This window comes from Podarcis tiliguerta (assembly GCF_965153285.1).
Source record: "Podarcis tiliguerta genome assembly, chromosome: 11".
Taxonomy (NCBI): Eukaryota; Metazoa; Chordata; class Lepidosauria; order Squamata; family Lacertidae; genus Podarcis; species Podarcis tiliguerta.
This window is the reverse complement of record NC_139544.1, coordinates 47244712-47271862: the sequence shown is the minus strand read 5'-3', so window position 1 is coordinate 47271862 and position 27151 is coordinate 47244712. Positions and strand designations below refer to the sequence as shown.

Genomic DNA, 27151 nt, shown 5'->3' with positions numbered 1-27151 from the left:
GGCTTACTCCACAGTAAATGGGTAGAGAGACAGACTTCCAATGTGCTACACATGTAATAGTCATTGAAGGTGACAGGAGAGGGTGTGACTTTTTGGTAATTGCCAGAAAGGCAGTGTGAAAAACAGTTTGCAAGTAGGTGTTAAGGTTTGGGGTCCCCTACCTTTGCTTGCTGCATTCCATCTAAGCCCATAGATTTTTATATAAACAGTCATTAAAAGGCATCATAAGCCTCTGCCATAATGAACCAGCACCTACCACAGTATCAGTATCAGCAAACAGTATAAAGAGTTTTCCCAAGTCACTCCCCACCCCCTTATTTTCTATGGGAGATATCAAATATTAGTCAGTGTGGACCAACTGAAGCCAAATGACTTAAGTAACTCCAAGTATTACTTACCTGGGATATCACCCTTAGAACTCTTCTGAAATAATGGTCAAGCTTTAAATGCAAGCATTTCATATTCTGAAATAATAATAAAATTCAGTTTCCTTGCTGGGGATTAATTTTACATTTTTATTTGTAAGAAAAGGCATTTGCACATGTTATGAAAAAGACTTGTCTTTAGATAATTACAGTATATTAAAAAGAGACTAAAGGATTGCAACATCCTGATAGTTAACTTACAGAACATTCAATTAATTCTGATATGCTTGTTTTGACATTCAACCACAACAAAATGACTCGGCAAACTGCAAACGCAAAATCAAAGAGGTAAAACCAGATTAGCATAACTCCAATCCTTCACTTGCGTCATTAATTAAAATAATAAAATTACTTAACCACATTACAATTCTATCATATTCTTATAGCAAATGCTAACATAAAGGAAATTACTTTTTGTGTGCTCCATTTGTCATTCTATGTAAGCATAAAATCTTGAGGTAAATACTGATGAATGCTCACATCCCTTACACACCCAAGACACTCTTGTACGGAGAGAATAATGTCCTCTTTCTCCTCTACTCCACAGGCACATCGTTTTGAAAATAAAAGTACCTGCTTTCTGGAATAAGCTTACTGAAGAAAGCAATGGAGATTTTTAATCCTTGCATTGTGAGTAAAAACCTTTAAGGCATTTCTGAAAATACTTTCAGGGTGTAATTTTTAAGGAAGCACAGTTCTGGGGTCCCCCCCCAAATAAGTCTATTTATTCTTTACACAGCTGGAAAATCTGCCTCGACTTGGCATTAATAATTTCTTCATGCAATCAATACACAGACCAACATTACCACCCCCCCCCTTCGCAGGACACTGGGACAAGCAGATCCTTTATTTGCAATAGTGTGATTCTCAGTGCCAGCACTGCATGAAGACCCACATGGATCAGTGTACATCTTTTCTGGCCAGTGCTTCATTTCTCACAGCTTAAATGTATGGCTCTCAAGGGGAATTGGCAGGAAGGGAGGAAACGAGCTTCTTCCAAGCCTAGCCACTGTGAATTTCACTATCGTTCAAAGCATCCTCTTGAAAAGAAAATGAAAAGGATAATTTGAAACACGTCTCCCTGCTAAGAACACTGCACAAATTGGGATAAAAATATAACCTGCCAGTGTGTGGGACTCTTTTGATTTGTGAAGTTACTATAAGTTGGATTTTGGCTTATTGAATTCGATTACTTTAAGAGAATGGAGCTGTGAAATTTCTTCCTTGGAAAAGCCATAGTCCAGGAGGATATCTTCAGTGTGCTCTCCTATAAACGGATCCCTTTTGGAAGAAGGAGTAGCTGGGGTCCGAGAAAGAAGTGGAGCCGGTCGAGGACTTATCTCCTCCTGGTCATTTTTAAGAAAAGAACCACGTTCTTTGTTGTGCTGATGTGAGGCAGCAGCATCAAAAGCCAAGACTGGTGTCACACAAGCATCCACGTCATCAAAGATTTCACACCATTCTGCTTGGGTCTTCTTTGAAAATAACTCTGCAAACATGTTCTTCATTGCAGGCCAGTCAGAGAAACTCATCTGACCAGGGAGATTAGAATCATCTAGCCCCAGACCTGAAGAGATAAAAATAAAATAAAATGGGTCAATTTAATTCCCAGAGATTTGCCAAAAGTTGTATTTATTACTAACAACCAGGAACAGTATAAAGGCCAAAGGTTAAAGAGATGGCTACAGGATATATCTAAAACAGGTTATAGCTACACACCTCATGTTTACAGTTAAACACGCATATCCCCAGTGATGTGCCAATGCGCAAACTTACTAAACAACCATTATCTTGACAGTGTGTCTCAAACCAGAGAAGGAACACTAGGTTGTTTCAGCCACACAGTCTACCCGAACGTCTTGGTTCATCCACATATCACTATGTTCCTCTGGGAAATTACAGATACTATCCACCAGAAATGAGCTCTGCTATTTCAAAAGTGTAACCATGCGAGTCTACAGCAGCAGAAACAGAGAGCTTTGTGGCATCTTAGAAATGAATTCATTAATTGTGGCTTGTAGGCCAAATTCAATGTTATTAGCTTCAATGTAATACAGTAGATAATTCTGACTCTGGCCAATGAATGCTTATGCCACAAGAATTCTGATGCTGTCTGTGTGATCACTTATTTAGAAATGTAGCTGCTGCTCTGCACACAGAATGTCCTAGGTTCATTACTCAGCAACTCCAGTAAAAAGGATCAGGTAGGAAAATATTGGGAAGACCTGTTCTAGAGACTGTAGAGAGATGCTACCAGAAAGAACAGGCAAGACAGAATAGGCTAAGCTAGATGGGCCATTGATTTGACTCAGCAGAAAGCAACTTTCTCTATTCTACACAAACTACTATATCCAAGGATAAAAGGCAAAGCAAGAGACCCTAACTTGGCAGTGTTTGCTGACTTTCTTTTAACCTTCGTACTCCAATTCAACCCTAACAAATCAATTTAGGGACTCAGCTATAAGGCTGCAAATAAAACGTTTAAAACGTGTTGTAAAGTGCAATATACAAATGTGACATTAGATGGCGACAGCGAGCTATGCAAAATTCAATGTATTTTTTTTTAAAAAAACTAAAAAGCATTTTCACCGTGGTTTTTATATGTGTGTAGGTTTCACCTAGGAGTTCTTTATCTCAAACGTAACTAGTTGGAAGAGTACAGCAAATGTTTTACAGTAGCTGTATCGAATCAGCAGCAGTATTTTTTTTTAATATCCCCAAGAAGAGAATTCATTAGGATTCTATTCTGAATTTTCCCTTACTGAAATGAGAACACAACATCAATAGCTAAAAGATATATATGACAGAGAGAGAACTATAGCAGCAAGAGAAGAGGGTTAGAGAAAACAGGCACTTATTGGGCTTCAAACTTTGGCTTTTGCCTCTGTGCAAATTTCAAACATGCCCTATTGGTTCTCATTTTTCAGGCAACAATCCATATGGTTAATAGAAGGGTATGCTATAGGTTTTGCACAGCTGTCCTCCTACAGCAAGTATGGAGTCTCTGGAAGGAAAAGGAACCTACTCTATAATAAAACTTCAGGGTACATTTCCATACCAATCAATTTTACTGCTTTACTGGACAGAAAACAAGCCATTAACAGGAAATGATATCCATGGATATATATTATAGCCCAGGAAATTACTGAAACCCAAGGCACTAGTTTTTTATATGTGGATATTAAAGTCGAGAGCTTTAATGTTCTTAATTCATTTTATTAGCTTTGAATAGGATAACATGCCCTACATGAAGCTATATAAATATGATTATTCAGTTATTCCATTACGCATTATTGACTATGTAATCTTCAGCAGCTATTGTTTTATTGTTGCTGGCCCCATGATTACATTGTTATGTTACTATGCTTTTATACTGATTTGATAGCACATTGGAAATCTTTTTTCAATGGAAAGGTGAGACATAACATTTTAAGTAAGTAAATCAAATATTAGTGATCATGTCTCTTCCCACCCTTGCCTTCAACTTGTAAACAACAGCAACTTCATATTTTTTAAAGATTTCAACACTTCCGTGTAATCCAAAAATATTACAAAGGAAAATATTGTGTTATGCCAAGTCTCTTGGCTTCAGATTAAAACAATTACTAGAAAAGTTTGTCCTATGCCCACTATACTGAGTAATATACCCAGTTACTAAAAGGAACCGCAGCCTCATTCAAGACTAAAAATACAAAACAGTTCCATGATAAAACGAATGATGAATGAAAGTTGAGTGTCAAAGGGACAAGACAAATGAGATGGGGTGACCAAGCATTCCAATTTAGCATTAGACTTGGGAGAAAGAGGAAATGGGGCACCAGACGCTGGAATACTGATGTAAACTATCAGTTTTCATTATGAAAGCAAACATCCTGGAGTAATGCTAGCCCCAGATCTAAATGTGTATTTTAGTAAGAATCAATGCCAATTTGTGACAGATGGAATTTGCATTAGATCTACATTGTTTCCTTTTAAGAGCATTTTTCATCTGCATGGTATGGTGCGCTGGATATTAATATCTGTAATAGAAATCCTCAAACTGAGTCACTATGACTGCCTACTCTAGTAGAAATCTGCTATTGTTTCCTTCCAGAGGAGTGTGCATGCAGATGAACTCATTTCAGTTCAGCATATTGGGCTTCTCCCAGTCCATATTCACTGCTCAGCTGCCAATCCTTGTAAACTCACAAAAAAAGCTTAGACCTTTATGAAGATAGAAACCAATTGAGAACTTCACTGTAAGGGTTGTACCTATTAGCAAATATTCTCTGTGCACACAGTGTAGCAAATGACTTGCCACTTTGCTCTGTCAGCAAATCTGGTTTTGCAAGACGGTTGAACACTTGCTGAGCTGATGCAACAAATAGGTTAATCACTGATGAAATAAAGCTAGATAAAGCTCTCACCTGAAAAACTAGAAACTTAATCAAAGTAGTTCATCAGATTAAAAAAAACAATCTAGGGCTTGAAGCTGAACTAACAGCGCTGCAATACATTCACTAGGTGGCCTTTGGGAAATCTTAAGTCTTTCAAGCCCCAAGTAGTTCCATTAATTAGCAAAAGGACTTCTGGCTGAACAATGGAACTTGCCCTCCGTCTCCTATCACTTCACCCACCCCAAAATCTGTGCTGGATTTCCCTCCAACTCTCTGGAGCAGATTTGGGGAGGGTGTGGAGGCACACAGGGAGAAGAGATGGAGGCAAAGATATGATGCACAAACAGAAATCCTTGTGCTAACAGAGCTACTTCATTGTTCTTGGTTCTTCCATCTGTAAAATGGGAATATTTGTTGTACAGACAATGGAGATAAATCTTCAAATTACTTTGCATCTTTAAGTGCTACAATACTACTAATTTTTGCATATTTGCTCAAAACAGATGGTACCTCAAAACTTCCTCACTTCCTCCCTTAAAAACATATCTCTTGTAGATTAACTTACCACTGATGAACTGCTTATAGAATTGTGGTTCAAGAGCACCAACAGCCATGAATTTCCCATCTTTAGTCTTATAGGTTTCATAAAAAGGGGCACCACTGTCCAGGAGGTTCTCCCCACGAGATCTGTTCCAAAGGCCAATGGTCTGTGATTTCCACAGAAAAGAGCTCAGGTACGCTGTGCCTTCTACCTTAAAGACAAACATTTTAAAAAACAAAAATATTTTAACGTTTTGTGGGGGAAAATATTAGTAATGATATTATATATATTAGTAATAAGAGTGAAAATATTTTTCTGCTAGGTATTCTGACTGAGATAATAACACCCTAAGCTGACAAAAAAACAAAACACCTCTTATTAGTTTTTACATTGCTGCCCACTGTTTGGTAATATTAATTCTAGTCTCGCTAGATAGTCCAAAAATATATTTCCTACTTTGGATGTCACTAAATCCTTGGCCCTGGCAAATGCTTCAATGCAGGGATGGGGTGAGGAACCTGTGGTCCTCTGAGTGTGCTTGGCCTACAACTCCCATCATTCCTGACTGTTGGCCATGCTGGCTGGGGCTGATGGGAATTTGAGTCCAGCAACACTGGCAGAGCCACAGGTTTCTCAACCCTGCAGTTTATAACTGCAGAAAGCAGAGTCTCTCTCCCCCCCCCACACACACACCCCATTTTTATTAACTTACCAATTTTACATTTGGTGCTTGGGGAGCACTGCACAAGGAACTTCGACATGAGGGTAGTCCCATTAATCTATCAGATTTGGTTTAATGATTTGATCCACTAACCCAAAAAGGTTCCATAGCCCTGATTTAAGGCATTACTTGAGGTTTTTTCCAGATTAGCTTTGATTGGTTTTTTTATTGTTTAACAATTTGCTCGTTTTAACATTATATTGTTTTGCAATGCTGGCAGTACATTTATTGTTTTTATCTTTCAGCTGAGTTGGTCCAGTTTTGATATTTACAGATAAAGAAAATAAAATCAGCCCAAGTTTATGTTACAGACACGAAGTGATGTCTTATTTCCTTCAGAGCAGAATGCCTGTGAATATTCTGTGCTACCTGTTTCATTCTCCCAGTTCTTAGAATGCCTTGGGTGTTCTACAATCTACAGAATCATCTGGAACCAGAAGCTTTATCATCACTACCCAAACTTCCCTAGTGTGGGTTCAGGCTGGACAGCCAATAAGATTCAGACTCAGTTGTCAGTCAGACAGGACATCTATTAAAGGATCACAATGTGTTCCAACTTATGAGGAATGGTTGAGGGAGTTGGGTATGTTTAAAGAGGAGACTGAGAGGAGATATGATAGGCAACTTCAAAAATCTATAGGGCTGCCACATGGAAGAGGAAGCAAGCTTGTTTTCTATTGCTCTGGAACAGAGCTTTCCAAACTTTTCATGTTGGCAACACGCTTTTTAGACATACAGCATTTTGTGACACAGTAATTCAGTTTTACTAGCAAACCAGAGGTTAAACTAACCCCTTTCCAGCCTCAGGAGGAGCACAGGGAGTGTTTGCATGACACACCTACACACTGCAGCCAACACACTAATGTGTCCCAGAACACAGTTTGGAAAGCTCTGCAGTCTGGAGTGTAGGACCCAAACCAATGGATTCAAGTTACAAGAAAGGAGATTCTGACTAAACATCAGGAAGAACTTTCTGGCCATAAGAGCTGTTCAACAGTAAAACAAACTTCCTCAGAAGGTGGTGGACTCTCTTTCACTTGACGTTTGGGATAGATCTATCATGGATGCTTTAGTTGATATTCTTTCATTGCAGGGGGTTGGATTAGATGACCCTAAGAACCCCTTCCAATTCTATGATTCTGTGACTTACTCTCACCATGTGGATGAAGCAAGTGGAACCCTGATAGCTAAAAATACACCTCTATTTCTACCAAAAAAAACCCATAGTGATGTAGCACAGAAATACAAGATGGTGAGAGTAGAATTTTTTTGAAATAGCAAAGTTTCAAAAGAGGATTTTCTGCTCTTCCTTTCCCCTCTCCTCCTCCTCCTCATTGTATGTTCAACAGCCTTCCTTAGGTGATAAGAATGTTGTAAGCATGTGGGAGGCGAACTGGTAGAGGCTATATAATCTTGTCAAGGATGCCTGATGATCATCTTATGCAGATCCCACATTCCAACCAGTCCAGACTTGCTCACAAACACATTTCTGATTCTGAAATTCATTAATAACTTCATAGTTTCAATTCCCCCACCCACCCACACAAGTACATTGCAATGTACTTGTTTCTTTTTAATATGTTAATTATTTGAAACTAAATTATTGTACAGTCATACTTGGTGCTGGAGGAGACTCTTGAGAGTCCCATGGACTGCAAGAAGATCAAACCTATCCATTCTTAAGGAAATCAGCCCTGAGTGCTCACTAGAAGGAAAGATCGTGAAGCTGAGGCTCCAATACTTTGGCCACCTCATGAGAAGAGAAGACTCCCTGGAAAAGACCCTAATGTTGGGAAAGATGGAGGGCACAAGGAGAAGGGGATGACAGAGGACGAGATGGTTGGACAGTGTTCTTGAAGCTACCAGCATGAGTCTGACCAAACTGCGGGAGGCAGTGAAAGACAGAAGTGCCTGGCGTGCTCTGGTCCATGGGGTCACAAAGAGTCAGACACGACTAAACGACTAAATGACAACAACAGTCATACTTCTACTTACATATCCCTCTGGATACGGAATCTTCAGCTTACAGCCATGGCAAACCCAGAAGTGTATACTTCCGGATTTCGTCGTGTGTGCAAGGGCAGAAGCGCTCAATCACGCCACGTGTATGGACAGAAGCACGCCTCTATTTACGTAAATTCTGGGTTGCGGACAGACCCCCGGAAAGTCCACTGTAGTTCCAATTTTTAAAATCTGTTTTGGATAGTTATTGACCAACTCTGTTCATGGATGAACATGCCTGCCATTCCTCTCATTACTTCATTTCCTCCTCTACCTTGAAAACATCTGCATGAATTATAGGGCTGAACCCCATATATCCAGCCATAGCTATATAATATGATGTGTTTATTTATTATTTAATGTAAAACATTTCAAGGCTGCTGTTCTGGGTAATTCTTGTCTAAAGCTGCATACAGCAATAAACCAAAAGAAAAGAAAGATCAACAATACAAATAACATAAAATCCAAACTCCTCAGGATCACATATCTAATGGCAAGGCAGAATGCTTAGAAACAGAAATGTTTGTAGCTGCCAAAATATAGGCAATATGATAATGTGTTAAAGCAGATATGAACATCAGCACCCAGGAATATTCACTATTTCTACAGTTGTGGAAGCTTCCATACCCTTTGCCCTATTGAGAAATTAGCAAACAAAGATTAATGTTGAGCAAGTGCCAGAAAGAGCATTTCAGATGGAATTAGAACTGCTAGCTTCTATCCACAGCACACTATTGTAGTTATGTTTCCTACAGAAGTACCTGTAATGAAAGCACGAGCAGAGACCCAGCTGTTGAATAAATATGAATTAATCTGATGCTAAAATAATTTGATGCAATGATAAATCAAGAGAAGAGATAACCACGCAATTAGCTGGATTTAACAAAGAAATCCCCACATCCAGCTGATCTGGGTCTGCTTATCTCACCCAGAGAATCTGACGGCTGTGTTCAAAGGGGGTGCAAGTCATACACACAACAGAGCAATAAGAACTGGATCAAAAAAGGGTTTTGTGGACTGATGTGTTGGTCTTAAAGTACATACAGTTCCACATGCCCTATCTTTAACAGCCTGTAACTTGTTTTGTTTTCTTTAACTTACCATACTTGCATCAATGACTTGCCCTTTGCCGGATTTTGTACGTTCATAGAGTGCCATAATGATGCCCATTGCACACATCACACCGCCACCAGCAAAATCAGCCAGAAGATTGATAGGAGCATAAGGATTTTCATCTTTTCTGCCAAGTTTTGACAAAACACCTAAATACAATAATAGATATTCAAAAAGTAATAATGAAATCAATTTCCCCAGTTACGAAAGCCATATGAATGTCTTCTAAACAAAGATATGTATAGTCATCAATTTTCTAACAATCTCCAATTATGTTCTTAAGCTGTTGAATGCATTGTACTGGGGTGGAGGCTTTGCAAAGAGACATATGGGGAAAATGCTTGCCAGGTCTTCAAGATGGTTTTTAGCAACAAACACCTGTATAAGCCTTTCATTGAAAAGACGTGGGAATTATAACTAAGTCCCTTGCATTGAAAGACCCACTGAGGAATTCCTATTATAGAAACGTTTTCTCTGATTGATAAATAACTATGGTTTGCTTTCTAATCAATAAGTTTCAAGTATTTTTTCAGTAAATAATATGATTTCCATGACAGCATTATTACTATATTTCATATTATCTACTGAAATATACCATTGCTGTTCAGCAGTGCAATCCAATGAAAGTTTACTTGGAAATAAATCCCCCTGTGTTCAATAGGATATATTCCTAGGTAAGTGTGGGTTGGAGCCCAAACCATCTTCAGGTCAGGAAGAGTTAACAACCATTTCATTCATTTATTAATTTAGGTAATTTATATACCACTTATTATTTCAAAGAAATATCTAAGTATCACATTATAAAAGTATCACAAGTAAACATGCACAGAAATTACTGTGAATCTCAAAACAGTTGGACTCTGCAGCATAGTCTATAGGTATGCTCTTCCCAGCAAAACAAAAGTAAAACACCCTAAAGGCTGATGTTGAACTGTAGCCTTGGTTTACTATCCAAATAAAAATAAATGATTGACCAAATGCAAAAAAATGAACATTAATGAATTACAACCAAGCACGTCTGCATAATAATAATTTTATTTGTACCCCAACCACCCATTTGTACCCTAGGTAAAGGTAAAGGGACCCCTGACCATTAGGTCCAGTCGTGACCGACTCTGGGGTTGCGGTGCTCATCTCTCTTTACTGGCCAAGGGAGCCGGTGTACAGCTTCCGGGTCATGTGGCCAGCATGACTAAGCCGCTTCTGCCGAACCAGAGCAGCGCACGGAAACACCGTTTACCTTCCCGCCGGAGCGGTACCTATTTATTTACTTGCACTTGACGTGCTTTCGGTTGGCAGGAGCAGGGACCGAGCAACAAAATTTGTACCCTACAGCCTCCTAATTAATGCTAACTATATTAACCACAAATCTCTTTCAAGTTAATTATTATTTAATATAAGGTTGCTGTTTTTTAAAAAAGAGATTAAGGCACACAATGTACCTGACACAGCCAGGTAGTTGATATCATGACCTGCCAACTTGGCATATTTTCCCAACTGTCCAAATCCCGTCAGCCTAGCATAGATGAGTTTGGGATTGTCCTGGAGGACGATATCTGGGCCAAGACCAAGTTTTTCCATGACACCTGAACAAGAAGATAAAATAAGTCAACTCTACTTAAAAAATAAGCAGATCAACACATGTGAATGTATAAATAGTATTATAGAGAGTGTGAAGTTATACACATATTGAATATGAAAGCAGAATTGTTACATGACAATTTTTGAGTAGCCTGTTCCATTTTCTTATCTCTCTTTAATGGAATATTCTGTATGGCTAGTTTTTGTTTTCAAATTTTTGGGAAAATGGGAATTTTTGGGAATGGTGCCTCCTCCCCACCAGGGTAGAAGAGGTGAGTCTACATCAGGAACAAGTGGGGAATAATTTTCTACATTGGGATCCACTGCCCCTTGGATCCTGCCCCCTGAGGGAGTCACCTCACCCTGCTTTATGGGTGGGGCAGTTCTGCTCTACTCTTGTGTGCAACCCAAGTGTCAGTGGAGATAAAAATGCAGTATTTAATTAACACCTGAAACACAAACACAGAAGATTCACCTCTGTGAATGGGGGGTGGGAGGAAGGAAAATGCACCATGGCATTTTCCATTTGTGAAAGTAGTTGCTTGTGATTGTTCAAATGTGTCTGTGCTAAGTATTACATTGCTCCTGTGAGCAAAACCACACACATCCTGCAGCTGAATCTCAAATCCAAACTGTGGGCGCAGTTAATAAAATTAACTTGAGCTGCTACTTTTTTAAAAATTGCACTTTCTTTTTTCGTGGGTTTAATTTTTTTTAAAAAAAACCTTCCACGTATTAAACTGCAAGCAGGTACAAAAATGCCCACCTCGCACTTTACAGTCTGTCTGCTTGTTGTTGTTTTTTATCTACGAGCCATATCGATAAACATCTGCATTTAGGGGGGGGGGGCGTATGAAATTTTTCCTCGGGAAGGCAGAGAAGCGTCGCCACACAAACTGAAGGCGGGGATGCGTGTGAGGGGTGGGGGGGAAGAGGCAAAAGGCAACAACTATTTGCGAATAGCTGTCAGGGCAAAAATACCTCCGCTTGCCCTTTCCCCCCCTACGACAAGCAAAGAGTAACTTCGGTCCCGCCAGAAGGTCGCTGGACTACAACTCCCACAATCCTTGAGCGTCGGCCACGCTTAGCTGGGGCGGCTGGGAGATGGAGTCCAACCCGCGCCCACCCAGTTTTTGGGGTGCACCCTCTTCAGGCTGCCTCATCCCTACCTCGCTACCAACACTTCACGTCCTACTACGAAGCGGCAACTGCCTCCCACCCCACAGCCTTCGCCCTACTGTGAGGGGAGGCACCAACCTCCCCCCCCCCCAATTTCCCCGCTGGCCCTTCGCGACCCACAATCGGTTCGGCACCTGGTCTGAAGGGCTCGATGAGCACGTCCGCCTTCTGGCAGAGCCGCCTCAGCGTCTCGGCGCCCCGGGGCTGCTTCAGGTCGAGCGCCAGGGAGCGCTTGCCGCGGCCCTGCACGTCCGACGACACGGCCGCGCGGGGAGAGCGGTCCACCCGCACCACCTCCGCCCCGAAGTCGGCCAGGATGAGGCCGCAGAGAGGCGCCGGCGCCAGGCCCGCCATTTCCAGCACCCTCACTCCGCGCAGCGCCATGGCCGAGAGAAAAGGAGGCAGGCAGCCTCTCCCTCAGCTCAGGCCCCAGCCGAGTCCGATTTGGCGCCTCCTCCTCGCCCTCCGGAGGGCTGAGCTCCCGGCGGCGGTTCCGAAGGTTAATCAAGCCGGTGCCTGCAGCAAGCCGAGGATACGATCCTGTGCGGCGGCCTTGCCAGGGAGCAAGTTACGTTCAGCTCAGTGGGGATTCCTGTCAGAGTAAACGTGCTTTTAGTAGGGCCCAGTCCATGGCACTAAAGAAGGGAGCGTGACTGAAAGGCATTGCCAAGCTGCGGCCCTGTGTGTACCCTGAAGAGGAAAGCCCCATGGAGTAAAGCGAGGTCTTATTATTGCCACATATTTATTTATATATCCCCACCTTTTTTCCCTCAATCTAGATGGCTTTCATAGAAGAACAAAAACAGCTAAAAACATAAGGTGGGAAAACATCACTAAAAACCAATTAAGCATGGATAGACGTAAAGCTATACAGTGGTACCTCGGATTGCATACGCTTCAGGTTACAGACTCCGCTAACCCAGAAATAGTACCTCGGGTTAAGAACTTTGCTTCAGGATGAGAACAGAAATCATGCTCTGGCAGCAGCAGGAGGCCCCATTAGCTAAAGTGGTGCTTCAGGTTAAGAACAGTTTCAGGTTAAGAACGGACCTCCGGAACGAATTAAGTACTTAACCCGAGGTACCACTGTATATGGTACATAACATCTGTTAAGACCATATGAAGAACTGCAATAAAAAATGCATGGCGGCAGCCCTTTCAGTAAAAGCCAGTTCCCCGAAGCCTGTTGGAACAAGGAAGTCTTCCCTTGCCAGAGGAAGGACAGCAAGGAAGGAGCCAGTCTAGCTTCTCTAGGAAGGGAGCTTCTCCAGAATCTGGGAGCAGCTACTGAGAAGGCCCTGCCCCATGTCCCCCACCCAGGGCACACAGGGCCTAGCTGTGAAGGTGCAATCCTAAATAAAGCTTACTAGGCAATAAGGTAAGCTTGATTGAGCTCTGTGGGACTTGCTTCCGAGGAAGCATGCACTGGACTGGACTGGATGGAGTGGTGTTCCTTGGAAATGTTATTACAGGCAACTCCCCGTTTACTGGGGTGTGTGAGTACATTCCAGACCTCAGTGAAATGTGTGGAAATGGAGAACACCCTTGTGGCTTGCAAGTCAAAGCCCAAAGCAGCTGTCCTTGTGAGTCAGAGAAGCAATGGGGCTTTGTTGAGGCTGCTCAGCCTCCCTGCCTAACAGATGACGTACTAGATCTCTTCATCCAACGGCCCATTGGGCCCAATCGATATTTTGAAGTATTGGCATTAGACCCAGCTTTATAGTACAGTATGCTTGCTGAAGAATGTTTACAGTGGCAAAGCTGCCTTTTATGTTTCTAGACAATGAATAATCAAAGGAAGAGACCAGAGCATTTCCATTTCTGGTTCTTCATTAGATTGCTATTTTATTTGGAGGTGCTCTCCTGCAGATGGCAGATAAGCATATAATTTCTTTGAAGCAGGCGTAATTGTGTTGGATTCCTTTTCCCCATCTTCCTTGACATTCAAAATGTTGTTCAAATTATTTTGAAAAACAAGCTGTGATAACAGGGAATACATTCTGCAAGGCAGCTTAAGCAAAATTACTGGGTTTGTCTTAGAAGCATTTCATGTGAAATAAACAAAAAAACCCTGGTTTCTATAGAAGCTCACACTACTACAACAAAAGATACACCTGTATGAGAATGGCCAGTATATATTCACATCATGCCATTGTACACAGCACAACACTTCTTAAGAGCCTGCTTGTAGAAATATAGGTAATAGTAACATGGAACAAACTGTATTAACTTTTCTTTTAAGGTTATGTTGCACTGACAATGTATTTTTTGTGCTTCAGTTCTTCCCCAGAGCTCAGCTGGAGTATATCTTTCTGAATACAATCCTGGTTTTTCCTATCTTACAACCACTCCTAAAGAGTTCTGAAAAATCCAATATGGGTTATTCATTCGGCCTTCTCGATTTTCAGTGTACTGAGGAAGCAGTGTGGTATACAGGTTAGAGTGTTGGATCGGGAAAAACCAGGGTTCAAGTCCCCACTCAGCCATGAAATCCACTGGGTGACCTTGGTTCAATCACCATCTCTCAGCCTAACTTACCTCAAAAAGCTGCCCTGATGATAATATAAGTTGGGGGAGAACAAAGTATGTCGCCTTAAGCTCCTAAAATCTATATCCCACCTTATGAGAGAGAAAATAATTTTAATGTTGCATGCAAGAGATTTGTCCAAAGTGGTCTTTAATTAGTAAGTGATCAGTTTACAAAATAAGCAAATAAACACATTCATGACAAAAAATTCAAACTTGTTTCATTCTAGTAAGAGCTAGGGTCAAAATACTTTAATAAGAACTAATGACAAATTGATTCTGTTTTTTAAAGCATGCAAAAAATTGCTGATATACTTTAAAACATGAAGATTTTCAGTCGTGCAAACTAAACAAGCCTACATAGTAAAAAATAGTATATTCCTCATTCTACAAACTCCATTAAGTAAAAGTACTTGAATTTAGCCAACATACCTAACCATTCATACAGGATGAGTAAATCACTTTATAGACAATTCAATTTAATTTAGTTGTAGATCACCCAAAGCATACAAATCAAGATTTGAGCATTTATAAGGATAAAGAAGGCAAAACTATTATTCTTCCTAAAGTGGATGCACCAGTTAGCAACTAATTTTAACAGTTCAGAGGTCATGTTGTTATAATGGAACAGCTATGTATATGCACTTCCATATCTGTATTTCCATACTGGATCTGGTGCTGTGCACAGAATAGGTGTGCTTCTGATTTTTTGTTATGGATGAAGGAGCTCTGAATCAATTTGACTTCTGAATCAGTTTGAAAGAAGAAAGTAGACCCACAGGCCTGTATGCTGAACAAATCCATACAAGTGTGAAGCCACATTGATTGGGGCCAAAGGCTGTAATCATCACAGCATTCAGCTATCTGGAATAGGATTTCAGATTTCAGTGGCAACAACAACAACAAACCCATAAGGAAGCATGCCTAACCTTTCTCATACCGCTTCATAGATTTAGACCCCAGCATACTGGTTTCAAAAAGTGCCATGAAGTACGTTACCATGTTGTTCCAAAGGATAGAGAAAGCAAAGAGCAAAATCTGTCTTAAAATGTTAAGTCTATTTGGTTTCAAAAAGAAGAAACCCTGCAAAAGTGGAAAAGCGTTGATGATCCCCATGAAGTGCTCCATTGCCCATCCGCAGCCAAACTTCATCTCCCTTGGCAAGTTTCAGCACTGCGCTATTGCTTGATGAGTCAGTTTTACCTTTTGATTCATAGCTAAGAATAAAGAGAAGACAACAGGTCAACTTTCTATCTGTACATTATTATTTTGAACCAATCCCCCACTGTGGAAATAGGAGTCTAGTTTATTGATTTTACTGATTCTGTTATTTTAATCAAGCCTTTTGTTTCATTTGTAACATGCCCTAGGAACTTATGAAAGGTGGGAGAAAAATTTTAAAAATTAATGGGGGTGTTCAGGACCCGGTATCCCATTGAGTCCCACTGCTCATCTGTAATCCCCCTCTCCTAGTGTTGCTTTGCAGCACTGAAGCAGCAGGTTAGGTGTTTAGGAGCATTAATTGCCTAGTAATTTAAAGTTCCAGCTGCAATCTTATTCAAATAGAATATTTGATTTAAGGCAAGCGTCCCCAAACTCAGTCCTCCAGCTGTTTTAGGACTACAATTCCCACCATCCCTGACAACTGGTCCTGTTAGCTAGGGATAATGGGAGTTGTAGTCCCAAAATATCTGGAGGGCCAAGTTTGGGGATGCCTGATTTAAGGGCAAACCTGCCGTTTTCAAAAATAGACAGCCATACACCAGGTTATATTGTCAATTTAGCCCATGGCTGGCTGTTCTTTTGGCCTCAGCTCTCCTACCAAGGTCTTGTACATCACCTGCAAACTGACTGAATGTGGGACTTTGAAAGCCAAGTATGTGCTATCCCATTGGACAAAAATTTGGAAGTGTACGAAGTCCAGAAATGCCACTCAACTCACCTGTATAAGCTGAAAACTGTATTGCCATTGTGCATTAAATAAACATATACTTCCTCCACATCTTCATGCTTCATCATGTTGAAGGTGAAGAAATACACTCCTGAAAAACGATCATATAAGTGATTAAATTGTTTATACAAAATAGTTCAGATGAGACAATTCTTACACAAGTTACTGCCCTGGCAAAGAATGTAACATACAAAGTGTTTCTGCATATGTCCACTTCCAAGAAAACATGGGTACTAACTACTAAGAAACTGGTTTTGATTCCTTGCATACCAATCCCTCTCTGAAACCTGTATCCTTGCCTAATGGTCTGAATTCTGTGAAGCCACAATGACTTCAATCAAAATAAAAATGGAATATTGGGTGAATCAATGATCCATAATATATTGTTAGAGGTGTAAATTGCATTTGCTCTACTTCTTTCCTCAGAAAATAACACCCTATGCCAATTCCAATTGTATGCATAATTACTCAGAAGACCCACTTAGTTCAGTAAGATCAATTTCCATGGTATGTATGATTCTGGCCGTAATCAAGCCAGTATTAAGAGGTCTAGCTGACATTTCTATAGAATCTGCTGTTCTTTATACTTACCATTCACGGGTGCTCCAAATCGACCAGTCATCACGTCAAAAAAATTTCCAACGTTGGTTTCAACACTACTGAAGATTATTCCACTGTTCTGGTTACTGAAATGGGTTGCCATTGAAGCCATAAATGCAACCTATACAAATACAGCTTATGTTTAAGCAGTAGTTACCAAGTAGGACAAAGACAAATTGGAAGGCATGGTTGGCTGAATCCATTCCTTATGGGCTTCTTCCCCACTTTGGTTTGGGACATATTTGCTTTAATTTCCTAAATGTACATTTAGGACCTAGGCCAGCTCTCAGCAAACTGTAATGATAAAAGTCTCATTGGTTTATGTAAGAACAGAACTATTCATGCGCAGAAAATGAGACATGTAGACACGTGACTTCAGGGTAAACAGCTTGGTTTGAAATTTCACTTTAACACAAAAAGTACTGTAGTGACTGGGTCCCCGGGGTGGGGGGGGGGGGGAATTTTCTGCATCAAGTGCCATCTCAGCAGTTATGAGGAAGCAGGAAGAAATGAAGACCTGAGTTGTCTTCAGTTTTGTGCAAGAACTGAAAAATTGCAGAATACATCTGTTGAGCATAAAATTGACTTTCTCATTTTTAAGGACTAGGAATTACAGAGGCAGTGTGCCTGGGGGCATCTTAGGTGCCTAATGAAGGCTACAGTTCTAGATAAACTTACTTGAGCATATGTAGGACTTCTAAGTCAACATTGTAAAAGACTGGCCTGCCCTGGAAGTGGGGCTTCAGCACATAATAAATTGTGCAAGTCTACCTAATAAGCATGGTTTGTTTGTTTTTTAAAGTTGCAGCATTCAGGGGGGTTTTTTGGGGGGGGGGTGCAGACTTAAAAAAAAAAGTTTTTAGTGCAGAGCAGCCTCACAAAATGTGGCTTTTGTCTACATAACAGCATTTTGGCATATGTCATTAAAATAAAACCTTAACATTAATTATGGAGGGACTAGAAAAATATGCTAAAATGTCTAAAATTTTAACTTTTACAAATTAGTTAAGCAAAATACAACTGATTCTATTTAATTTATCCGCATTATTTAAGTTGGCTATTGGAATGACAGAGAAGGGCTCAGTAAATTCTGCAAAATCGTTTTGCAGTGTAGAAAGTAAAAAAAAAAAAAAAAAAGACCTCAAAGAGCAATATTTCCCATTTTCATCACATAGATTTCTCTAGAACCGTCCATTCTGAATTACTAAAAACTTAATTCCTTTTTTGTTCCTACTATGGCTTCTTTCAGACTGTTATGTTTTGGCTTAATAAGATAAGAAATGAACAAACCTTATGGCCATTTACACAGTCTGTTCATGCAAGCCAGGGGGGAAAAACAGGATTCCCCAGCTGCTTATGGTTTCCTGTCTTATCAGAATCAAGAAACTGGTTAACAGATTCAAAACAAACCAGAATATTAAACCAACTTCAAACGATGACTTACTGGCTTGTTCCAAAGTGTAAACAAGAGTTTGCTGGTTCTGACAACTTAGGAAACTATAGTTAACTGGAAACTTCTAGGTTTGTTGTCATCATTTCTCTCAGAAAGGAGGAGATCATATCTCAGCTCATTAAGCAAATAAATGATCAGTGAAGTGTGGACTGTCAGTATTGGTGAAAGGATACTATCTGGGGAGACTTCTTCCACTCTCCAGAAAAGATTGCCGCTGGACAGAATGGTATGGATCCAGTTCATGCCCTTTCACACGTATTGTTTAGGTGGTGGCACATAACCCTGTGGACTAGCCTCCTCTCAAAAATTAGGCATACACCAACTATATTGGAGTTTTGGCAAATGACCACTCTGGATGCAACCCCATTGATGTTTCTAAGGAAGTTTACCTGAAGTTCTGGAGGGATGCCAGGGTAACCCTTTTCTCCCTTCGGTCCATGGTGGCCCCGCTCTCCTCTCAGTCCAATGTCTCCCTTGTCTCCTTTGTCACCTTTTGCTCCTTCAGTGCCAGGTGCACCATTATTTCCATTGTTTCCATGGTTTCCTTAAAACAAACCAAGGGATTTTGTGTGTGTGTGTGTGGTTTAAAGTTTCTTGGTTAAAAGCGCCACCCCTCCCAATTTCATTTTCTACTCTTTTGTCTAGAACAAATGATTTAACAGTAATCCACCTCAAGACACTTGTTCATGTGTTCAATTTTCTATTTCTGATTTCTAAGAAGTAGAAAAGCAGGTTAGGCACTGAGAAGAAACTGCATGGCTGGAAGAGCGTGTTTTATTAGGGTCTGTGTGGGAGGAAATGTAGAGCAGCAACAGAAACCAGCATGAAGCATGAGAGCCACACCCACTTAAGCCATCCATTCCAACAACACCTGAGGCCTCAGGTTCCTAATCCCTTCACTCATGATATTACAAGAAAGTAAACATTTTCTCGACCACATATAAAACAGCAATGATGGAAGCTCTCCTTGTTTGGCAATGGGTGAATTCCCTGGAAACAAACCATATCTTCATGATTACCGTATTTTTTGCACCATAACACTCACTTTTTTCCTCCTAGAAAGGAAGGGGAAACGTCTGTGCGTGTTATGGAGCGAATGCCTACGGATGGCGGGGGGATCTGCTGCAGTCGTGAGCAGAGGATCCATGGTTCCCCTTCCTTCCCTCCTCCATGGCTTGGTTTAAAACAGCAAAGTGGGAGAAGAGAGGAGCCTTCTCCCCTTATACCCCTCTTCTGCATTATTAACAGCATCCTTCTCTACCCACCCCACGCGTGTTCCTTGTCCCTTGGGTGCTTTTCCTTCCCTCCCCACTTAAAACATGGTTACAAAGCACGGATCCACATGGATCCTCAGGATTTTTGCACTGGGTCACCCCAAATTCACCATCAGATCACATAGCATGTCCATGGCTACAGCTTGCACCAAAAAAATCACGCACCCACTGTTGCCTGGGGCTGCAGTGGTGCAAAAACGTGGTTACAAAGCATGGATCCACATGGATCCTCAGGATTTTTGCATTGGGCTACCCCAAACTCACCATCAGATCACATGTCTGTGGCCACAGCATGAACCACAAAAATCATACGTCCGCTGTTTCGTTTAGAATATTTTTTTTCTTGTTTTCCTCCTCTAAAAACTATGTGCGTGTTATGGTCGGGTGCGTGTTATAGAGCGAAAAATACGGTATATGTTAGTATGCCTCAAGGCCTAGCATACTGTGGGCTGATAACATCATTGGCCACCATTGGCGCAATAGGCCTAAGCCTAGGTATAGTGAGAGAGAGAACATGGAGCAGGGGCCTTTCTGGACTTGTTCCAGAGACCTGATGGTTCCACAGAAGTCTGCATGAGAGAGACTAAAAAATAACACTGCTGAGATTCAGACAGTTCCAACTTTCAGCATCAGTCCCATATGTGGGATACAATTTCTGGGATAAATTTAATCAGTCAGTTGCTTCTGAAAAGACTGTAACAATGGCTAGAGGAAGAATGGGGAATCCTTTTGACCTAGAGGGCCATATCTCTCAAAGTTGTCCTGCAGGGGTGGGGGAAACAGCAGGCAACCATGATTTAACTCCAAACATCATCTGATGTGCAGGTGATGCTCCTGGAGTTTAATCCTGCTTTCTGAAGGGATCTGCTATGCTTCAACCTACCCCATACTTCATATTACATATAGCATCAGGTGTGGGGCAGGAGGTCGTGGTTTTGAGGTAAATGACTTGTTAGTCAAATAAAGAGGCCTGGAGGACCAAATTTGGACAACAAGCCAAAAGTTCCTCACCCCTTGGCTACAGTAATGATCAGGTACTGAGACAACTTGAACCAAATTGGTAGTCTTTAAATTAAATAACATGAAAAATGTTTAGAACTTGTATGTGGAACTGAAAATAAAGGGTTATAGCAAATGGTATCCCTTGTGCTGTTGGAAGATACTTCTATCAGCTTAACAGGAAGGGAGACAATTTTCATCAATTTCCCCTTCCCGCTATAGTCCCATCACCACCTTCCATGGTGTTCTTCCAAAGTTCATCTAGATCCAAAGGTGGGAGCACATGGAGAGAAGGAATAAGTGAAAATCACTTCCTTCCACTGATGAGGACCTCTCCGGGATCAAAGACCCTTCGACTAATGCAAGGGACACCACTGGATACAACCCATATTGTTTTTAGTTGCATGTTTTTTGAAGTTCATGATTAATTACATGAAGATGCACATCATTTTCTATGTTGAGATACCAAATTGAAGGGATTGTATGTACTGCTTTTTAAGTTAATGCATTGTATAATCTAAAAAATTACAGCATCCTTTATTAGGTTGCCAAATCCCATGCCATGTCATCATTGGACATTTCTGTGCTTATGACTGAAATCATATACCACATTCTTATGGAAGGAAAAGTTGGTGGCTGGTTCACATAATAAGCTCTATTCATCACTGTTGGTTTATACCAAAGGAACCACACAATTTGTACTTCTTTTTTTGCCATCCAAAGCTGCTTATAGAAGCACTTTTATGCAACTATGTCATACTTTTATTACTGGAAATTCTTATTGCTAAAGTACCAACAAAGAGCTAAAGAAAGTCTGCTGCACTGTATGGCCAGGATGTCAGACCTACTGCTGCTGCCAATGGCTTGTGGTGTGGGCGGGGGAGAGGGACAGAAGAACAGTCTGGTTGCTACTTGCATGTTGTGCAAACACTCGCTGTTGCATAAACTGAGCTTTTAGGGCCTGAGCTGCATGGTTGTTAGCAAGACAATGCAAACAAAAACTCCCGACCCACTTTCCCAAGCATGCATCTGGCATAAGGACTGCAGGAATGAGCTGGGAGGTGGAGAAGGAAAAGAACAAGGCAAGGTCTATCACTGTACCAGACCTTCCAACTCTATAGGAGTCTAGGAGTTTGGTAGGAGCATAGTGCAGCACAGTATGCCTGCTGTTATCTTAGCAGCCCTCCAACAACCTGAAGCACTAATGTTTATGCAGCTTAAACTCTAATTTCCTTTACCTGGCATTCCAGCAGGCCCAGGGGGCCCTGGTGGGCCTTGATAACCCCGAAATCCAAAGTCCCCCCGGCAGCCACATTCTGGTGGGCTTTGAGGTCCACTGTGTATAGTCTGCCAATACAAAATTCAGGAACAAAAACATTTTATAGAATATATCCACTGCTGCACATAGAGGCACGCATACAACAAGGTACTAATCTCCCACACGTATTTTGCTACAGCCATGCTACTTTGTGTGTGCCAAATAGATAGACCTGCCTTTCCTGGTTCTTCTGTTGTAAGCTGTTTCCTTTCAGGCCATCTGTGATTGGCCTGTCAGGTCCTTTGTCAATTCTCTACAGTGGAAATCCACATCTCAGCAAAAATATATGTGCAGTAGAAGTGCTAGAGAATTTAAGAATTGGCTCAAAGAGATGGAGTTGGTTGGGAACATTTACAAATAATTTTCTAGTCAGTGGAAGCAGCTTAATGGACTGATTGATACTGCTTTGAAACTGGACCTTCTTGCATCCATGCTCACTATTTGCTGCCTGCTCATTGTCTCTCTCTCTCTCTCTCTCTCTCTCTCTCTCTCTCTCTCTCTCTCTGTGTGTGTGTGTACACACACATACATATACATTTTTTATTTAACAGAATTTGTATACTGCTTAATTATAAAAATATAAAATATACATAAAATACATTAAAGTTACTTATAAAAAGTCAGAAATTGAAGACGAGTTGGCCTATTTCTTTTTCAAAATACAAATAAGATCAGCAGTTATAAATCACATTATAAAAATATATTAAAATGCTTGTCAACTTTACATATCTGTAAATAAATGATTAGAAAACTATAGTGCTGCAACCCAGTCGAAGAAATTGTAATTAATCATTTGAGCTTAGGTTTATTAATCAATGGATCTATCGATTAAATTTCCATTAATCTGTATATAGCCCCCCTTTTAAAGTAAGAAATGTGCTTTCTTTGTTTTTACATGATAAATATGTTGTAACAAAACATCATCTTGGAAGAAGCATTGCCTCCTGTGTGTCAGAAAAAAGATGGAATCATGTTTTAAAAAACTGAAACCCCACCTTATTTTAGTCTCAAAAGTTTGATATCTGGTGGTATCTTATAGTAATAAATAAAAATGCATTCTTGCATGTAATAGCACAATCGGTAGAGCATGAGACTCTTAACCTTAATCTCTTAATCTTAGGGTTGTGAGCTCCGCATTGTGCAAAAGAGCACTGTGTTGTAGGGTTGAGCTAGATGACTGTTGCAGTCCCTTCCAACTCTACCATTCTATGATAACTGGGATCTGCCGGAACCCAATATAAATTTCATGAGCATGCATTCCTTGAACAATTTTTCTGTGTTCAATCAGCAGATGCGGACACCGTTGCACCAGACGGAGCAGCCATGAAATTTGAACTTAAGCTTGGATTTTAAATTGACAGTTGGTACTTGGGTAGACATAGTCAAGCGCTATGCATGGTAACCAGAACTGAAGGGTGAAAGTACATTTAAATTGCCTTTTCTTTTCTTTTTAGCAAAATACATGGGAACAGCTGTTGGGAAGGGATTGGTTCCCAGCTTCTGAGAAAAGCACATTCGAAACTGATGCAAGGCGTGTGTGTTTTCTAATCTGCTTGCCTTGTTGCACTTATCTGAACTAATCTCCATGTGTTGAACAACAGCTTCCTTTGTTAATTACTTGTCTGTATTTGCTATCCGAAAATCCTTCAGTTGGTCATTAATATTTGTGCAGGCAGTTCCACTAATCAGTACAGATACAAAAATGTCAGGAGGCATGAAAACAACCAGTCATTAGCTTCTTGTTTTATAAGTTAGCCTGAAGAATTAGAATATTTGCTGCCATGTCTTTCTTACCATCTATATTAGGGCCATAGTGCATAATACATGCAAGTGCAGCCCAAAAGTCCTTTTTGCAGAGAAGTGCATGGGGTGGTTAACCCTTTCCCTGCCCTTCCTCTGAATATTTCCTTCCTCTTAATATTCAATCACATGTGGCTCTTCTCCTATAGAGGTTTTCTCAAAACATATCTCAATCCACAATCCAATTAAGTCAAAGTATTTGGATTTAAGACATTTCAGTACCATTGACATCAATGGAGCTAAAGTCAGTTTTACTTTAGATGGCTCTTTTGCTTCAATTAAATCCAGTTGTGAAGTATCCATATTTTTACCCTCTTGGTTGACTTCACAGTCCATACAAACTGATATTATAGCTCTTGCCAGTACTATTCCAAATGTGGCAAAAGCGTTCAGACCTCCTTGCCTCAAACTTGGTTGCAGATATCACTTCCATTAGAGGCTGGACTGGCTTCAAGAGTTAATAGAATGTTTTGAGTACAGGTAGTGGTTCCGCATTTACGGAGGTCTGAGATCAACTAAATTCATTAGGTTAATCCTTAAATATGTGCTGTTAATTCTTCCTTTAAAAATATAAAACTGCTAAGATGTCTATGGTGGTATACTTTAATCCAGGGATAGGGGTTGATGCTGTTGGGTTCCAACTCCCATCAGCCCCAGTGACCATGTTCAATTGTTAGGGGTGATAGGAGCTGAGCTCCACCATGGTCCAGAAGGCTGTAGGAACCTTATCCCTGTTTTAATTTCTCCTGCTGGATGAAATAAATGTTTCTGATTATTGCGCAGGCTTCATTGTTATAATTTTTAAAACAATATGTATGTCTTACTGTTCACAACTTTGAGGATTCTCCCCCCCCATTGATAAATAGGCAAGTTTCTCAGTAATTAAATAAATAACACTTAAAAGAAAATAACCAGTATGTAGCTATATAAATAAAGTGTATTTATATGTGCACAGTGTTAAACAGTCTAACCTACTGCTCACTTGAACTAGAGATCATATTTTAAAGCCAGTTTTAGTTGTATTGGTCATCTTAAATGAAAGTCAGATGAATCATAATAGCAATTAATCATAGTGAAACATACAAAATATATCTCTAATGCAAGGCTAACTGAGTTGAGGATGGAGTCAAGAACATGTTAAAACATCTCATACTAACTGAACAATTTTCTCTGTGTTAAAAATCACCGCAATCCTATAAAAGGCTACTCAGGATCAAGCTCCATTTTCAACAGGGCTTACTCTCTATTAAGTGTGTATAGGATTGCAGCCTTAATTATATAACATATAAAATGCATTGCAAACTCCTGAAGAATATATTTACCCCCCAGATTTGTACAATATTTCATTTAAGTCTGACATGGTTAATAAAGAATTCAAATGTTTGCATATTGTGCAGAATTTGCATATTGAATGAATACGAACTTTTATACCCTGGATTTCCAATAAAACTATAGTTTGATATAGCCAAAGTTATGCAAGCCTTATTCATCTCAATGGGAATTAGAAGCACTTAACATTGGCTGGGTTGCACCCTTAGGCTGCAGCCACACTAGGCTAGGGAGTAAGCTCCATTGAACTCGGTAGGACCTACCTCTGAATAAACATGCATAGGATGGGACTGTTAGCATGTTCAAAATACCCTGATACAATGAATGAGAAAATTAATGTAAAGGCATTTGATTGCATGCAAAAGACAAAGTTTAGTCTGAATGAAAAACTGCTGGAAATCCTCTGTAACTATCCTGTCTTACGCTTGCTTCCTTAATTAAACAAATTTGCACAAATAGTCACAGTTTCAGCCTGCATTTCCAATAAACCGCTTCTTTAAAAAGTAGTGCTGGTTGTCTCATACAGCAAAACAAAATCCCATTCATTAACTTTCTAAACGTCGTAGAATATTAATTCAGAGTACCTGGACTCTGTCTGAGGTAGTCTGTGCTACATCATCTACCTCTGGTTTCAAGGCATTTTGGTCAGGAGAAGGGCTATTACCATCATCATTCTCAACCGTCCACTCAACAAGTCGACTCCGCTGTCTGAACAATTCCCTGCTGCTGGAACCTTTTTGACCAGTCTGGTGGTGACTTTGCAAGACTTTGGCCACTGGGTTATTATATCTTCTGCTCACCTCCGTGTCTTCATCTTGGCACAGGCAAAAGCGAAGCGACAGAAGCAAAGCCAGGAGACTCCAATTGAGGAAATCCTTGGGTGCCATACCATTCAACATAGCAAGGTCTCAGGAGTTCAAGTGCCTTTTAACAAGGGAAAGATCTGCCGTTGCTGTGATGTGGTCTTTCAGGCTATTCCCCACTATTAAGCCTGGCAAGAAGACTTGGTTACCGCAGCTTTATATGCTGTGTGCAATAAATTATACTATGAAAATGTCAGAGTGGCAGGAACCTTCATCCCAAATCGGTCATGCTTCCTTAAACAACCCAGTCATTATTCACCGCATCCCCCCCCCCCCACTGCAGGGAAAATTGATTTTTACGCTGGAAATGGCCACTGTATTTAATGGGCAGCTGTGGTTCCTCTTTGGGGGCACTGACAAATGTTGCTCCTTTTTCCTCCGTTTTTGGCATGTTTTCACTTTAGTGTGATGAAATGAGATGGAAATGAAGAACATGTGGCAAATGTTTTAAGCTCCTTGATTAGACATGGAAAAGCTGGGAATTCAGACTTTTAAAAGGTCTTCTGGACTTTGGATAGAGTCCTCCAGCCGTTGGCCAGAAACACACACACATACACAAAACACTATCTGTTCATTCTGAAAAAAATATATTAATGTACTGGCAATTAGGAAACAAAAGCACAAGGCGAGATTTTTGCCAATGATTTTGACTTGCTGGTTGAATCTTACTACACTTCCTCACTTTAGAGCAGTCAAATGTTTGCTTGTGTGCTAGTTGCGGATGGAGAGTGGAAAACTGGAGACTGAAAACAGACAGTTGAATTCAGGCTCATATTGAGTCCCAGTTCCCAGAGCAAAGCTTGAGCTTTCCGCTTAAACATCTCCCCCCGCCTCTAATTTCTGAAGTTTTTCTAGAGGCGGTTGCCAAACCAAATTCAATTTTCCTGCCAAGAAAAGATAGATGAACATGAACTTAAGAAGCATGTTTCAGGCTTATAAATGATCATGTCCCTATAAAATTACCCCGTGATTGTAATCTGTACTTACATTGAACCACATTTTGTCCATTTATTCAATTTAGAGAGATGTTTTTGGAGCACTTCACAATCTCATTTTAATGTTCCTTTGAACTTACCGACAAATAAACATCCAGGATACTAA

General features: G+C 40.5%; 2 protein-coding genes and 1 long non-coding RNA gene across 5 annotated transcripts; 1 reads left to right on the top strand and 2 right to left on the bottom strand.

Annotated features, from left to right (window-relative positions):
* Positions 1–495: 495 nt before the first annotated feature.
* On the bottom strand, positions 496–12589 carry AMACR (alpha-methylacyl-CoA racemase). Its single transcript, XM_083403124.1, has 5 exons — positions 12072–12589; positions 10620–10763; positions 9166–9326; positions 5367–5553; positions 496–1992 (listed from the first exon to the last, which is right to left on the bottom strand). Exons 1-5 carry the CDS (start codon positions 12319–12321, stop codon positions 1583–1585), a joined length of 1152 nt encoding a protein of 383 aa, XP_083259250.1. The 5' UTR covers positions 12322–12589; the 3' UTR covers positions 496–1582.
* LOC310659597 lies at positions 11848–16465 on the top strand. Its single transcript, XR_014502843.1, has 2 exons — positions 11848–16050; positions 16144–16465. It is a non-coding gene; the product is annotated as an uncharacterized lncRNA (long non-coding RNA).
* Positions 14598–26554, bottom strand: C1QTNF3 (C1q and TNF related 3). Of its 3 annotated transcripts, none has more exons than XM_083403167.1 (6): positions 25772–26554; positions 21979–22087; positions 18857–19011; positions 17006–17135; positions 16406–16505; positions 14598–15680 (listed from the first exon to the last, which is right to left on the bottom strand). In XM_083403167.1, exons 1-6 carry the CDS (start codon positions 26084–26086, stop codon positions 15521–15523), a joined length of 969 nt encoding a protein of 322 aa, XP_083259293.1. In that variant the 5' UTR covers positions 26087–26554; the 3' UTR covers positions 14598–15520. The 3 variants fall into 3 exon arrangements, with proteins under 3 accessions (XP_083259293.1, XP_083259294.1, XP_083259295.1); XM_083403168.1 differs by having other exon boundaries at positions 25988–26552; XM_083403169.1 differs by having other exon boundaries at positions 25852–25875.
* Between the last annotated feature and the right edge of the window lie 597 nt (positions 26555–27151).

What these genes read in the sequence shown, in the direction of transcription:
- C1QTNF3 (XM_083403167.1), bottom strand. Translation starts at nt 26,086, where the DNA reads ATGTTGAATGGTATGGCACCCAAGGATTTCCTCAATTGGAGTCTCCTG. An exon ending in TGGGCCTGCTGGAATGCCAG is followed by an intron (nt 19,012 to 21,978) that starts GTAAAGGAAATT and finishes GTTTGTTTTAAG; the next exon opens with GAAACCATGGAAACAATGGA. An exon ending in GCATCCCTCCAGAACTTCAG is followed by an intron (nt 17,136 to 18,856) that starts GTAAACTTCCTT and finishes GTATTTGTATAG; the next exon opens with GTTGCATTTATGGCTTCAAT.
- AMACR (XM_083403124.1), bottom strand. Translation starts at nt 12,321, where the DNA reads ATGGCGCTGCGCGGAGTGAGGGTGCTGGAAATGGCGGGCCTGGCGCCG. An exon ending in CAACTACCTGGCTGTGTCAG is followed by an intron (nt 9,327 to 10,619) that starts GTACATTGTGTG and finishes TATTGTATTTAG; the next exon opens with GTGTTTTGTCAAAACTTGGC. An exon ending in AAGTCATTGATGCAAGTATG is followed by an intron (nt 5,554 to 9,165) that starts GTAAGTTAAAGA and finishes TTTGTCTTTAAG; the next exon opens with GTAGAAGGCACAGCGTACCT.